Source organism: Chaetodon auriga, chromosome 8, assembly GCF_051107435.1.
Source record: "Chaetodon auriga isolate fChaAug3 chromosome 8, fChaAug3.hap1, whole genome shotgun sequence".
Taxonomy (NCBI): Eukaryota; Metazoa; Chordata; class Actinopteri; order Chaetodontiformes; family Chaetodontidae; genus Chaetodon; species Chaetodon auriga.
In genome coordinates, this window is record NC_135081.1 from 20,389,086 (window position 1) to 20,402,111 (window position 13,026).

The 13,026-nt window shown below is 43.5% G+C and overlaps 1 protein-coding gene across 1 annotated transcript; it reads right to left on the bottom strand.

The window, feature by feature from the left end:
- Nucleotides 1-730: 730 nt before the first annotated feature.
- On the bottom strand, nucleotides 731-12,624 carry LOC143325100 (ubiquitin-conjugating enzyme E2 E1). The gene is made up of 6 exons (XM_076737995.1): nucleotides 12,497-12,624; nucleotides 11,032-11,215; nucleotides 10,124-10,174; nucleotides 5,059-5,191; nucleotides 1,808-1,955; nucleotides 731-998 (listed from the first exon to the last, which is right to left on the bottom strand). The coding sequence occupies exons 2-6, from the start codon at nucleotides 11,184-11,186 to the stop codon at nucleotides 901-903; spliced, it is 585 nt and encodes a 194-aa protein (XP_076594110.1). The 5' UTR covers nucleotides 11,187-11,215; nucleotides 12,497-12,624; the 3' UTR covers nucleotides 731-900.
- Between the last annotated feature and the right edge of the window lie 402 nt (nucleotides 12,625-13,026).

The following is a 13,026-nucleotide window of genomic DNA, read 5'->3' on the forward strand; positions in this document are numbered from 1 at the left end:
CAGAGTGCAGCTGCCTCGGGAGCCCATGGCTGCTGATTGTTGGGACGGTGTTCGAGGTCTCAGAGTTTATAAAGCCTTAGAATTTGCATCACCTGGTGTTTCCTAACGATGGCTGTGAACAAGCCAAAGCACAATCAAGCTGATTCACATCAGAGACATTGGTAGAAGCTGTCTGAAAGCTCAAACCTTTTGGTCCGGCCAATCTTTTAGATGGTGCTCTTTTCCTTTTTCCTTCCTAAAATTGTACAGACACAAAAATAATGGACGAATCTGCCTTAAAATGTTGACGAGAATTTCATCTTTAACTTCATGACTTTTGGAGATCGGTCCAGTTTCTACTTAATGAACATTTCACAGGAAGAGAAAGTTAGACCGTTTCATTGCCAATGCAAATGAAAAATACCTTAACTCTGCCATTCTTTAAAGGATAAGGCTGGAGATATTCTGTACTTTTCTTTTAGTCTCTAAATACTTTCCTGTCTGAGTATATAATATATAATCTACAGTATTTGTCAACAATTACAGCTTCTCCTGTAAAGACCCATTTCATGTTCATATTCATATTCAACTGTTTTACCATATTGTTCATGATGTTTTTGAAACCAACCTCCAGTTTCGGGTGTTCACAGCAAACATTTAATGACAAATATTAATAACCATGCAGTACAACTACATGTTGTAACAATGTAAAAAAAAAAAGAAAAAAAAAAGAGAGGCAGACACGACTTCCTTTCCATTGTGTTCCTTTATTACCATATTTGCAGAGATAACTTAATCAGGAAGCAAAAAATATACCAGACAATAAAGTACTAAAAATCTGAGATACAAATAACCCCCCAACACAAACCACCCGGAGCCCCCCCACCCCTCGTCCTCCTCCCGCCGCCGTCCTCGGTGGGTTTATGTGGCGTATCGCTTTGTCCACTGTTTGGCTGTTCGGTCATGTTCTGCTCTGTTAGTCGTGTACTGGGTGGCGATGCTTCCCACCAGAGGATCAGCTGAATGGAAAAACAGGTCGCACGTTAAGTGGATCTGTGAGGAGGAGACGCGGACGGGCTTGGAAAGGTTTTCCTCCCCCCAACATCGTTTCTGATCAATTTATTAATTGTGTTCAATTAACATCTGGCTCACAAAAAACAATTTTAGGTGTGTCGGAAAAACAAAGACGATTTTTAGAAATGTTAGTACTGATTCCACTTCCTCACATTACCTGATTCAAACTCTGTGCTTCACACATTGGAAAGTTGTTTTAGCTTCACGATCTACTGATAAAGCAAATCGAGTGCGTCTCCTGTGGCACAGAAATAACTTTTGTCTGCTGCCTGATGGAAAATCTCCCTGTGTGCTTTCACTCTTACGTGCAGAGTACATTTAGAAACAGAATAGGATGTCCAGATGACGCTGGGTTTCCTGTCAAGGTGGCAGCAATTATACACCAGTTTCAGATTCATGATGTTGAGTAAAACTATAGATTTCGGGTTTGAATTTAACGAACTCGAACAGCGACCGCCTGAACGCTTTGCTTTGTCTCCTCATGGACAAATATCTGACGTGACATGAAAGGTGGAGCAGAGATCGCTGAGATTTGAAGAGACAGAAAATGAAAAAACACAGCTGCCACCACTTCCTGCTGCAAACAGGCAGAAGATTTCAATGAACCAGTCAGAGTAAGTGTGAAATGTTTCTGTTTGCTGCTCGCTGCAGTGTGCCCAACGTGTTAAAACCAAACTGAACTTTCAAAGGCCACCTCAGGCTGCCAACCAATCAGCAGCCTGCGGTTTCAAACCCTCTTAGATGTCAGTCTTACCTGGGTTACAGTCTGTGAGCAGGGAGCAGATGGACAGCAGCACCTTGGAGATGGTGAGGGCGGGGCTCCAGTTGTCCTTCAGGATGTCCAGACAGATCACCCCCTGACTGTTGATGTTGCAGTGATAGATCCTCGTACGAAATGTTACCTGCAGACACACCAGCAGTTCAGTGACAGAAACATTTCAGTTCACAGATTTAACCACATCAGATACACTAAAAACAGTCCATAATCCTGTAATAGGATGTGTAATGTGACATATTGTTGCAGTATTAAGGAAGATTTGTATGTCTGCAAGCTTTTTATATTCATTTTCCTTCACAACTGTAATGTCTAAGCAACTCAGCATCTAAAGCAGTCACACATGAACTAAAAACAGTTTATTAATGCAGAAAGTTCAATGATAAACTGTTAAAATAAAAACACTGTTTATAGATACAGATGACTGGTGAGGAGGATTTAGTGGCATCTACTGGTGAGGACGCACATTACATCCAACTGTGATGGTTTACACAGCGTCCCAGTTTTTTGGAAGCGGGGCTGTATGACAGGAGGTGTAAGCCCTCTGGTGGTTGGACAGAGGTACTTCTACATGCCAGGAAGCACAACCCTGACCACAGACCGTTCAAAGAAGTGGACACAGTCTGTGGGTCTGAAAAGTGAAGCCAATGTGGGAACCTGCGTTGTTTCTAATGGCCAACAGAGGGCGACTCAATTGGTTGCAAGAAGAAGTTCGATTGTATAGAAGTCTATGAGAAGATGACCTTTCTTCTCACTTGTTATTACCTCAGTAAACATTTTCCTGATGAGTTCAAGGTCTCAGTCGCTAGTTTCAAGTGTTCAATACAGCACGACGTTCATTTGGGGAATTATGAACCATTTATAACGAAATAAACGATAAAGCAGGGTATGTGGGGACCTTGTGATTAACATATTGCTGCAACGGCGACCTTTCAATCACTATGGAGGCGAAGGTGAAAGCAAGTGATTTCACAGCAAATGTTCTGATAGAAACACTGGAAACCAAATTATTTTGGAAGCAGTGAGCTGTGGGAAACGTCAGCTGTTTTTACGTGTCAGCGTAGGTCTGCAGTGCGAGCAGCATCAGAGGCGCCGAAGCGTTTAGGAAGGACGACGTTTCGCACTCGGCTCAGATTCTCAGATAAAAAGAATACTTTAAAATCTACCTTTGCCTTTCTAACTTCACACGGCTATTTCCTGCTGACATTTACACGGGAAACCAAACTTTCCATTCTCTCTCTCTCTCTCACACACAAACCACAATATTCTGTCAAAAATAAACAGCTGAGAAATATATACGATGTTCTATAAGGGTTTGCTTTAGCTAAAAACAAACAGCAGAAAAAAACACCCGACACAAAGAGGAGCTCCTTGTTTTGTCATTATCTCTCCAGAACAGGCTGTTTTATTGTTGCTGACCATATTTGTTACACAAAGTAGCTTAACCGGTCCAAATAATTGTGTGGAGACAAACAAATGAACCAGTATTCATCTACTCTTGTGCACAGACAGCGGAAAGTACAGTACATTTAATCCATTTACACCAGAGGATCCACGGTGAAGCTAGAAAAATGAGAAAGCTCTTATGGAGAAATCCATTAGCAAATGAAAGAAGACCACACTAATGTCCGAAAAGCGACTTTCTGTGGCGTCTCCTAAAGGCCTGCAGTGGATCTCCATGTTCATTAGAGAGCAGATGCTAAAAATGTTTTCCAAAAATCAGGACCAACAACATTCCACACTTTCCACTGTTTTCCACAGAGACCTGAGGAAACCTGTGTGTGATCTGCAGGTTTCAAAGACATTGTGCACTGTGTTCATCTCAGTCTCTGCTTGTACACGCGCTGGTGTGTTTTCTCAAACCACCTCCAGACAACGTGCGGACATCGTCTGGAGTTACACTTTCACACATGTAGGACATCTGTTCGTGTCAGACGCGTTCTCGCTTACTGGGAATACTACTTTTGGTTTAGGCGAGGGGTGACGGCTGGATGGAGCGTGCAGGAGGACACAATCGGAACGATGGCAGCTAGACTCTCTGCAACGTCATCAGCACACCCAGTCGCTCGCCTTTTCTCCAGACAATGAGCTGCTCCATTCACACGTGCGCTCATTCGGACATTGAACAGACTTTGTACAAGGGAGCTGGGAGGGTAAAGTCCTGTTTGGCACATTTGTGGACACAAACTCAGCTCGCCCGGTTAATGTCTGTAAAAGTTCAGGGTAGCAGTGCATGTGTGAATGCAGCTCAGTAAACCAGAGCAGGAGGAGCTGTGTCTCACAGAAAAGACAGTACGCATTTTGTCTTTGCTCCAATGCTTCAGGCAAACACACAAGCTAGAGCTACTAGTTAGCTACAAGAGATCCGACAGGAGCTAAACTTTACTGAAGAGACTTCGGTGCATCATTCCTGTCTGCTCTGAAGTCTGCTGATATTCTGCAGTTTCTCTGTTGTCAATAAATATCCATTAAAAGACCAAAACCAGCAGTGAACTGTTATTCTCTTTGCAACAAAAACTATTAAAACCACATCATTCAAACATGCTGCTGCACACACACACACTCGCGCACACACATGCCATTTTATTTTGAGCTGATCTCACATTCACCATCCTGCTGCTGGGAAAATGGATTTTAAGTCCAATCTGTGGCTTTGAATAGTCCCCAACAAATACCCAGAAACACACTCAACCCAGTGCTGTTTAGGGAAATTATTTAGCCAGTTATTTTTAAAAAAGGAAGTAAACATTCATGAAAATTTTACATCTGCATTAGAACCGACAGGCTCAATTCTGACTGTCAAAGGTAGAAAAGTCAGAAAGTATTAAGGACGCACAAACACAGTTAATTTTAGTCCTTTCGTGGGATTTGATTATATATAGAACACCAGACGTGTCCTTTAAGCAACATTTTCAAAGCTAAACCTAATGGATCCATCTGTGACAGCACAGCAAAACTCCCCCACGTCAGATCTCTACTTTCATATTACAGCCTCAAAACCCGTCAGCTGTGAGCAGTTTAAAGGATTTCTGAGTAACGTACTTCACTTTCCCTCTGAACGGTAATCTCTGGCCTCAACATGCAGCTGCCAAGTGTTCAGATTTTCATTAAAAGTACTAAAATAATTTTGTCTCGTTATTGTTTTCAAACCAAGCCAGGTGACTACAGGTGGTATTTGTACACAACTTCAAGTACGTGCCAACAGGCATACGTAGTACTTAAGTCAGTACCTTGGGGGGTTTGAAGGGGTAGTCTGGCGTGAAGGCGATGTCCAGGAAGAAGACGCCTCCCTCGTACACGGAGCCCGGTGGTCCCAGGATGGTCGACCTCCACTCATAGATGTTGTCTCCTTTTGGGCCAGCACTGCAGGCAGAAACATGCGTTCACTTACATTTACTCAGTCACAAAAACTGAACCACTGCGTAATGACGCATCCATGCAGGATGGTGCTGAATACCAAACCTTCAAATCATCTTCATTTCCATTTTCCAAAAACATTATGGATTCATCTGCTGCTGTGCACGACTCATATTTACATTTTAAAGAAGCTACAAAGAGTTTTTCTCAATTCAATAATGATGCTTCTCTTTGAGCTACGAGACCATCAGTGAGAAAACTGGTTATTTCCATGCAGCTGTTCTTAAAGCCTGACACCAGGTCTGATTCACCACGAAATCAGACCAAATGACTTACGAAACACAGGACGGGAGAGCTGAATTTTACATTTCCCAGACAACGTCTCACAGTGAGCAGTACATTAGTCAGTTAAAAGGAAACAGGAGGCGATTCTCCTTTACAGAATTTTACTTCTGACATTGTATTTTGTGCTTATGGCTGATGCTGTGGCATGAGCAGCAAAGGGGGCAGTGAAAGAACACGAGGAGGTGCTGCTCACACTGCTCCTGCCCACAGGGGCCGCCGAGGGAACACAAAATCAAAGTTCTTTGCCCTTTCTTTAAAGAATCGATGTTTGTTCTTATCTTTCTTGGTTAATAGTATTTACCATTCTAGATGGTCCTGACGTACAGGAAAAAAAAAGGCAAATACAGGATAATAAATAGAGTCAGGGGAAACACAGACGCCCACACGCTGAGGAGGAGTGTCAGGACATCAGATTTTATGCTGCTGTTGCTTCAAACTGATGCATCTGGATCTACATCAATGGAGTATCTGATGCAGTGTGTACTACAGTGTGAAAGTCAGACTCATTCATGTACTGTGTGCATGATGAATCGCTGCATGACTGAAGCTTCCTGGCAGCACGGTGGAGTATGTGGGTGTTGAATTTCTTTCTTCGACAAGGTGATGAAGTAAAGCTGAGTGTAACGGCCGCCTTCCATTAAAGATCTGCTCAACATGTGTCATTAAAGGGAAATTCCACCAAAAGTCAAGCACGATCTGCAGGAGTAGATGCTGTATCAAGTATTTCCATCATGTCTGAGGCTCAAAGGATCAAGGGAAAATCATCACGGGAAAGCTCGGAGCTGCGCTGTCTTTGATGGATGAAAGCAAACGTAATGTGTGCAAATTGTCTCATTTAACATGTGTTTAATAATTATAATTTTAATATAAAATGCAGCACCATTGATGCATTTCCGCAAAATGACTCTAGCAGATTAACAGGTGTGCTGATTTCAGTATATTTTCCCGTTAAATGAAGAGTGATGAGAGGGCCTTTTCCCCTGTGCATCATTCTGAAGTTGCCTCAGTTCAAAGCAAATCCCTGATGGTGTGTCTATGCGTCATGATCTGTAATCTGTATTGATTTCCCCTCAAAGCAGCCCAGCCTTTATCCCTCATACATGCAGAACATGTGGTCTTGAACCCCTTGGGGTCATGAATACAAGACATAATAGTATTGATCCAAAACTCTTCGGGGGTGTTGGGGCAGATGTTGCGCTCCGCGGTGCTTTTTTGATCCACGTTAACCACGGACGTTTGGCACCAGCTACAACGTATAAATCGATGTGGAGAGCACAGTGTGGACTTTTTAATGGGTGTTAAAAGACATGACGGGACATGAGACGGATGAAAACGTCCACCACATGAAAGGCTTCGACTTCCAAGTGATTTTAATGATATGAACGCATATCAAACTCACACACACACACACACACACACACACACACATACACACACACACACACACACACACACACACACACACACACACACACTCCTCCTCACTCTAAAAACACTGCATTTATGATAAACCATTAAGAGATGCAAGAGTCTGATACAGGATTCATTCATTTTGATTTCACAGAAGATGTTAGTTGTTTGAGCTACATCGGATACGCTTCTGAAAACAGGCCCAAACCTTTTTGGGAGTCAAAGCGGTGCATGTTTTTAAAAGCAGCTGGGCAGCAGTCATGTTACCTCCATTTAAATGTACACTACAGACTTAAAACAGTCACACAGCTTGAACATCAAGTGCAGCAGCGGCAGTGAAATCCAGTTTCAGATAACAGGTGGCGTTCACTGACACCACCAACATACAGTTTGTCAGTCTGCATGTACGCTGAACGCATCCCTCTGTTGAGCTCACAGAGAATATCGTGAGGATCGATCAGTGATTTAAATCTGAAACTGAACATTAACCTCCTCCGCAGCAGGTCAGGTGTGCAGCAGAGGTCACCATGGTGAACTAGCCAGGTTAAAAGAGAGCCACCTGTGTGACACTCTAGCTTTAGGCCCAATCATTTTACAGCACAAATAAACTCACCAAAAAACCAATAATCCGCACAAAACCAACAGTGCTGCCTGGACTCAACACGAATGACTTCAGTTTCATTAATATCACTTACATGCAGATGTGCCCCCCCCCCCCTTCAATAACAAGTTAAGCCTGAGTGTATTTTCACATGTTGAACATTTAAGTTATTACAAAACACACTGTCACATAATAGGAGGCACTCAATTAAACGTGGCTCTAATCCATCATGCTGGGGCAGGTTGTATTTTAAGCTGTCACACTTCATTGTTGTAATTACTAAGTCCATTAAGAATTTGCCTGAATGACACGAGCACGTTGCTGAAACCTGCTGCTGCTTTTGTCCTTCAGTGGCAGAACTTTCAGCGGCAGTAATCCATCCTTAATCCACGATTTAGGACGTTCATTTAACCATGAACATCACCGCGCTGTAGTTGTGATACAGTCAGAGACGCGAATCATCTTCTGACTGTCACTCGAGGCTTCAGTGAAAACCGCACTGGGCTTTAAACAGAGCTCACCGAGGACTGTGATTACTGTTTGTTTCCATTTCCTGTTTACTAAAACCAGACACAGATTTTGAAGGTGTAAGTCAAGTTATCAGTAAATATAACTTGTCATTTCTGAGCTATTTGAAAAGTAATGGAAATGCTGAATGACAGCCAGCGAAAAAATCTGAAATAACCGCTGCATTAATGACTGTTCTCTGTCATTTCCTTTCAATTCACCTCAACTCAAACACACATTTCACAACTCCGTGTCACATGAGGTGAAGTGAAACACGTCAAACTAAAAGCTTCATTTTTACAAACACACTGATTTTCAAATGAAGGCCGGCTGCCTGTGAAGTGGCAGCTAGCTCTCCCACCCAGAAACAGCCCGAGAAGCTGCTGTTTTAGACACGAGGGAAAGTCTGAAGACAAGCAGCAGCAACAACAGAAGCAGAAACATCATTTTGATGACTGGAAAAAAAAACTGTTTTCCTCCAGTTGGCAGAAAATATCCAGACAGCGTTCATATTGACGGTCTGTGGCCTGAGGTCGGCTGTTTGATCTGCTGAGCCTTGATGGGAGAGATTCCTCTGTTTCTCTTTTCTACTTTCACAGGGGGGTCAGAGGTCAGGCTCAGATGCACAACGGCAGCCTGGGGGGTGGGGGGGCCTTCAGTGATTTGCCTCAGGAGGGAGCATACCTGCTGCAACGCCAACGGGAGCCTGAACCCAGACCAGGATCACTTTTCAAGTCTCAACTCTACAGTTAACCAAGCAGCAGGGGGGTCAGTCACACGCAAGCTCTCACACGAAATGCCAAGTGAATTTAGGGCTGCAGCTGTCCATTATATTTCCTATCAATAAATTTGTCAATTATCTTCCCAACTACTCAACTTCAAATGTCTAAAATTGGTGAAAAACGGTCCCAGAATCCAATATTACACATTCAAACTCCTCATGCTGCCAAACCCACAGTTCAGTGGATAAAAAGGAAATCTCTTATTAATACCTTTGATGTGCACAGAGTTACAGTCTGTAACCAATCAATACTTACTGTGGTTTCTTTGGACAACTTAATTACATTTTGCACAGGCCTAAAAATAATGTTGGTGTTCAAACATCTCCACATATAAGAAATAACAGAGGCACAGCCAGTATCTGATTTGAAACCACCACAGAAACATTAGTGTCTGGGTATAATGCTGCAAAGACGTGACAAGAAACTGCAGCACACAAATGCCAAAAATATAACTGAGGCCATTTAAAAGCATTGTCAATATATATCTGACAAGTTTATTTTCCTAGTAGTAAAACGTCCACAGTCCCTCTCCAGACAAAAAAATATTGTACTTATTATTACTTCACTTGTTGTTTGAGCTTCACTGTGCAGAATGATGTATGAGCAGCATTTGACGTTTACACATTCGTCTCAGTTTCACATGTTTGTACAAGCAGGATTTCAGCTCGTTTGGAGGCCAGTTATGGTCCAAAATTCATCTTGGATGTCTACAGCGAAGCGGAACCTCGAAGGGTCCCAGCGCACAAACACTGAGGACGGACTCCTCAGCGAAAGACGAGACTTTTAAAATGGAAAACATTTGCATTTTCACAGATTCTCAATGAGGGAGAAGGCTTTGTGATCACTGCTTAGGTTAAAAAAAAATACAACTATCAAAATTATATTTAACATATCACTATCAGCCAGAGTGCACGTGATACAGCCTGATACAACGTCTCACCTCGAGGCCTCCTGACTCCACTGAACTGATCAGGTGTCGGATGCACATTAATTGCCATCTCTTTGTGAATGTCAAAATTGTAATAACGTGAGAGTAAAACTTGCACAAGACTAAAATAAAACAGTTTAGACACCACGTGTAGTTACAGCCTTGTGTTGCTGGTCAGTAAGAATAGAGTGGGATTCGGTTGAGTACTTAGCATCTGAGTTCAAGTATTATTGCAGTTGGTATCAGGAGAGTAAGAGCAGGATAAGATAACCGTTTATTAATCCCACAGCGGGACACCTGCAGGGTGGGATCGCTGCACCGCTCAACAGACAACTGACAGACTTTAAGCAAAGAGCGAAACCCACCTGCAGTTTGGCGGAGGGTCCAGTGTGATATCAGCCAGCTCTTTCTGAATCCTGCACACACAAGAAACCACATCAGTCAGTGATGGTTACAAAGACGCCAAATTAAAACACAAGTTCTGTCATCTCTGGTGGATTACTATGAGATGGGATGCACATTCTGGATCACCGATGCAACCAACCTTCTTTATGTTATCAGTTTGTGAGTAATGTGATTTCTGCTATTGGTTTCAGCCATGATTGTGAGAGTAAGCTATAAAAAGACCAAGAGGAGCGAGGTTTTGTTTTGAGAGGAGAGAAAGGAAGCTCTGAGTCACTCACTCTGAACACAGTATATGTTACGACTGTGTACATTATGGTCTGTTGAAGCTATCGTCTGAGGAGAAATTAGCTTGTGTTCCTCTTCTATGATGAGTTTCCTCCTATACGACTGCTGAACGATGAAGCCAGGTGGAAGCACTAGAAAGCACTGCTTGTTCTCCTGAAATCTTTCTACTATCATACTTCACTGTAGCTGCACTCAAATATCTCAACGTGGGGTCAGTTTTGCTTTCACTCGCTGTCACTTTTGTCAGTTTATCCCTGCAAGAAATCAGCTAAAGCCGCAGCCGCTAAAAGGGGTCTTCTGTCATATGAAGATACTCATTATCCAGGCTGTGGTACTTCTAAGCACTTTCCAAAGGCAGCTGAACTCGTTGGTGGTTCCACAAGATGTTTCGCTGCAGAACTGAACCACAAGCAGGTCCAGGTGGCTTTGGATTTAGACGTCACGTGCCTTTCTTCTCATGAAGAATCCCAAATTACTATCAGAACAATTCTGATTAAAGCGATATTGGGATCGACTGAACGCCTGATTGTGTGAGAATCTAATAACCGATTGCTGACTTTGTGATGTGGGGTTTCATCTGAACCTTTTGGCGCTGGTGGAGAGCAGCTTGGAGGTCTTGCTCATGCTGGCTTTGCTCTCCCGTTTCTTCTTGCAAAGCGTGTCCCTCTGTCTGCTTTGGCTGGAGGACGGCGGCGAGGACGAAGAGCTGGTGCTGGCGCGGGAATCCTCATCCGACATACCGGTTTGGATTGGAGAAGAGCCGGGACCTGAGGCAGAAAGCAGGGCAGCAAAATGAGCTTAGTGAGACAACATCAGGGGGAGCAGTTTCAGGGTAATTTCTAACCTCAGCCAAAGCAGATGCTAATCCCCCCGAGTGGCCACAGTAGCTGATTAATTTCAGGACTCACGATAAGACACTTTCACTATTTCTGAACAGTTATTTGCATGTTTTCATAAGCAACTCTTGGTTACCTGCCACAGCATGTGGGGGAGCCACTGACAAACCTATTTCTGTTTTGGTAGTTAAAGTACATTATTCCTCTGATAACAGAAATCCTGTATTTCACTGTGATGACGACGGCTATTAGCAACAGTCAACATAAGAAGCATGTTTAAAGTCAGAGCTGGGATATCACCTGTGAAATTATACTCGTAATCATCTGTTGAACTGGTTGCTCCACCAGTGTGTGTGTGTATGTGTGTGTGTGTGTGTGTGTGTGTGTGTGTGTGTGTGTGTGGTGGTGGTGGGGGCTCAAACAAAGCTGTTAGCTCCACCGCTGCTATTTTTCCACGTATTTATTTAACGTTAGCTAACGTTTCCGTGACGGCGAGCGAACTGCCGTTAGCCGACGAGCTAGCTAAGCGCACGGTTCACACCCGCTCGCGTTTAAGTTAACCGTTTCACAGCCGCAAACTCGAAGCTCAGACTGCTGTATAATAGTTCAATTCCACTAGATGTTGGTGTTTACTTAGCGTATCGTGGTGGTGACTCCCCCCCAGCACAGAGCTACTGATACCTGCAAACCCCCCATACCACCCCCCCCAGCTGGCAACGAACACTCAGGCCCAACGACTTCAGGGATGGGACTACTTCTTGAACAGCGTGTGTGTGTGTGCGTGCGTGTGTGTGTATGTATGTGGGGGGGCTGCTTGCTAAGCATCCTTAATAAGTGAATCGACAACCGGATAACCGTAACATAAATTTAGACGTGGGTTGTCCTGATTATTGCACATTACGTTGTGTTAATGAACGTGAAAACCGGGATACGCGGTTGTGTTTCAAGGCTAAATGAGACAACGAAACATTAATCGCGTCAGATAGCAGCAAGGCACGACTCCGTTCCAGCACATAGCCTGAGCCCCTTTTTCGTGCGACCGACTAACCGCGACCGTCTTGTTTGTTTGCTGTCTTTTCAGCGCGTGTACCGACGAACTGACCTTCGACTTCGCCTGGATACGCGCACAGGCAGCAGACCGATTCGTCTACACTGGTCACTCAGTGAAATATCGACCTTAAATCATCTATTTTGCTCACTATTAAAACTTACCCAGTCTATTGTGTCTGGACCTCCGCCACAGTCTTGGCTAGCTGGTGCCTGTCGCCCTCTGCGGAACGGAAGTAGCCTGCCGCGGCTGCAGTGGGCTGAACGGCACCGGTCCTCCTCTGGAAACACAGCAGCCTTCATCATATGAGTTTTCTACAGATTAACTCAGACAAAATCATCTAATTTCACTGATTTCATGTTACATTTTGGGGTTCAACACCTTGCTCCGGTGACTGCAGAAGGCAGGTGTGGTTGCAACAGGAGGTCGAACTTTAAGTTGTCAACTTATTTCATCTGAGGATTGAGCTGATGAAAATATAAATAACAACCAATCAAAAACAAATAAATTAATAGATTTCTATGACTGTGCTCTGTATTTGACAGACAACCATAAAAACTCTCTGAATTTATGAGGCGATGATTAAAATGTGTCCATAAAAGCATTTGCTCATTTTCATAATTTAAAGGAGAAAATCTGCAAAGCGTGATGTGTTGTTTACTATGTTCAGAGGATTAATCTACAGGAACTTCAG

Coding starts and splice junctions, on each gene's coding strand:
- LOC143325100 (XM_076737995.1), bottom strand. CDS start 11,186: ATGTCGGATGAGGATTCCCGCGCCAGCACCAGCTCTTCGTCCTCGCCG. Junction 10,175..11,031: donor CTCTCCACCAGCGCCAAAAG/GTTCAGATGAAA, acceptor TTGTGTGTGCAG/GATTCAGAAAGAGCTGGCTG. Junction 999..1,807: donor GCTCACAGACTGTAACCCAG/GTAAGACTGACA, acceptor TTTTCCATTCAG/CTGATCCTCTGGTGGGAAGC.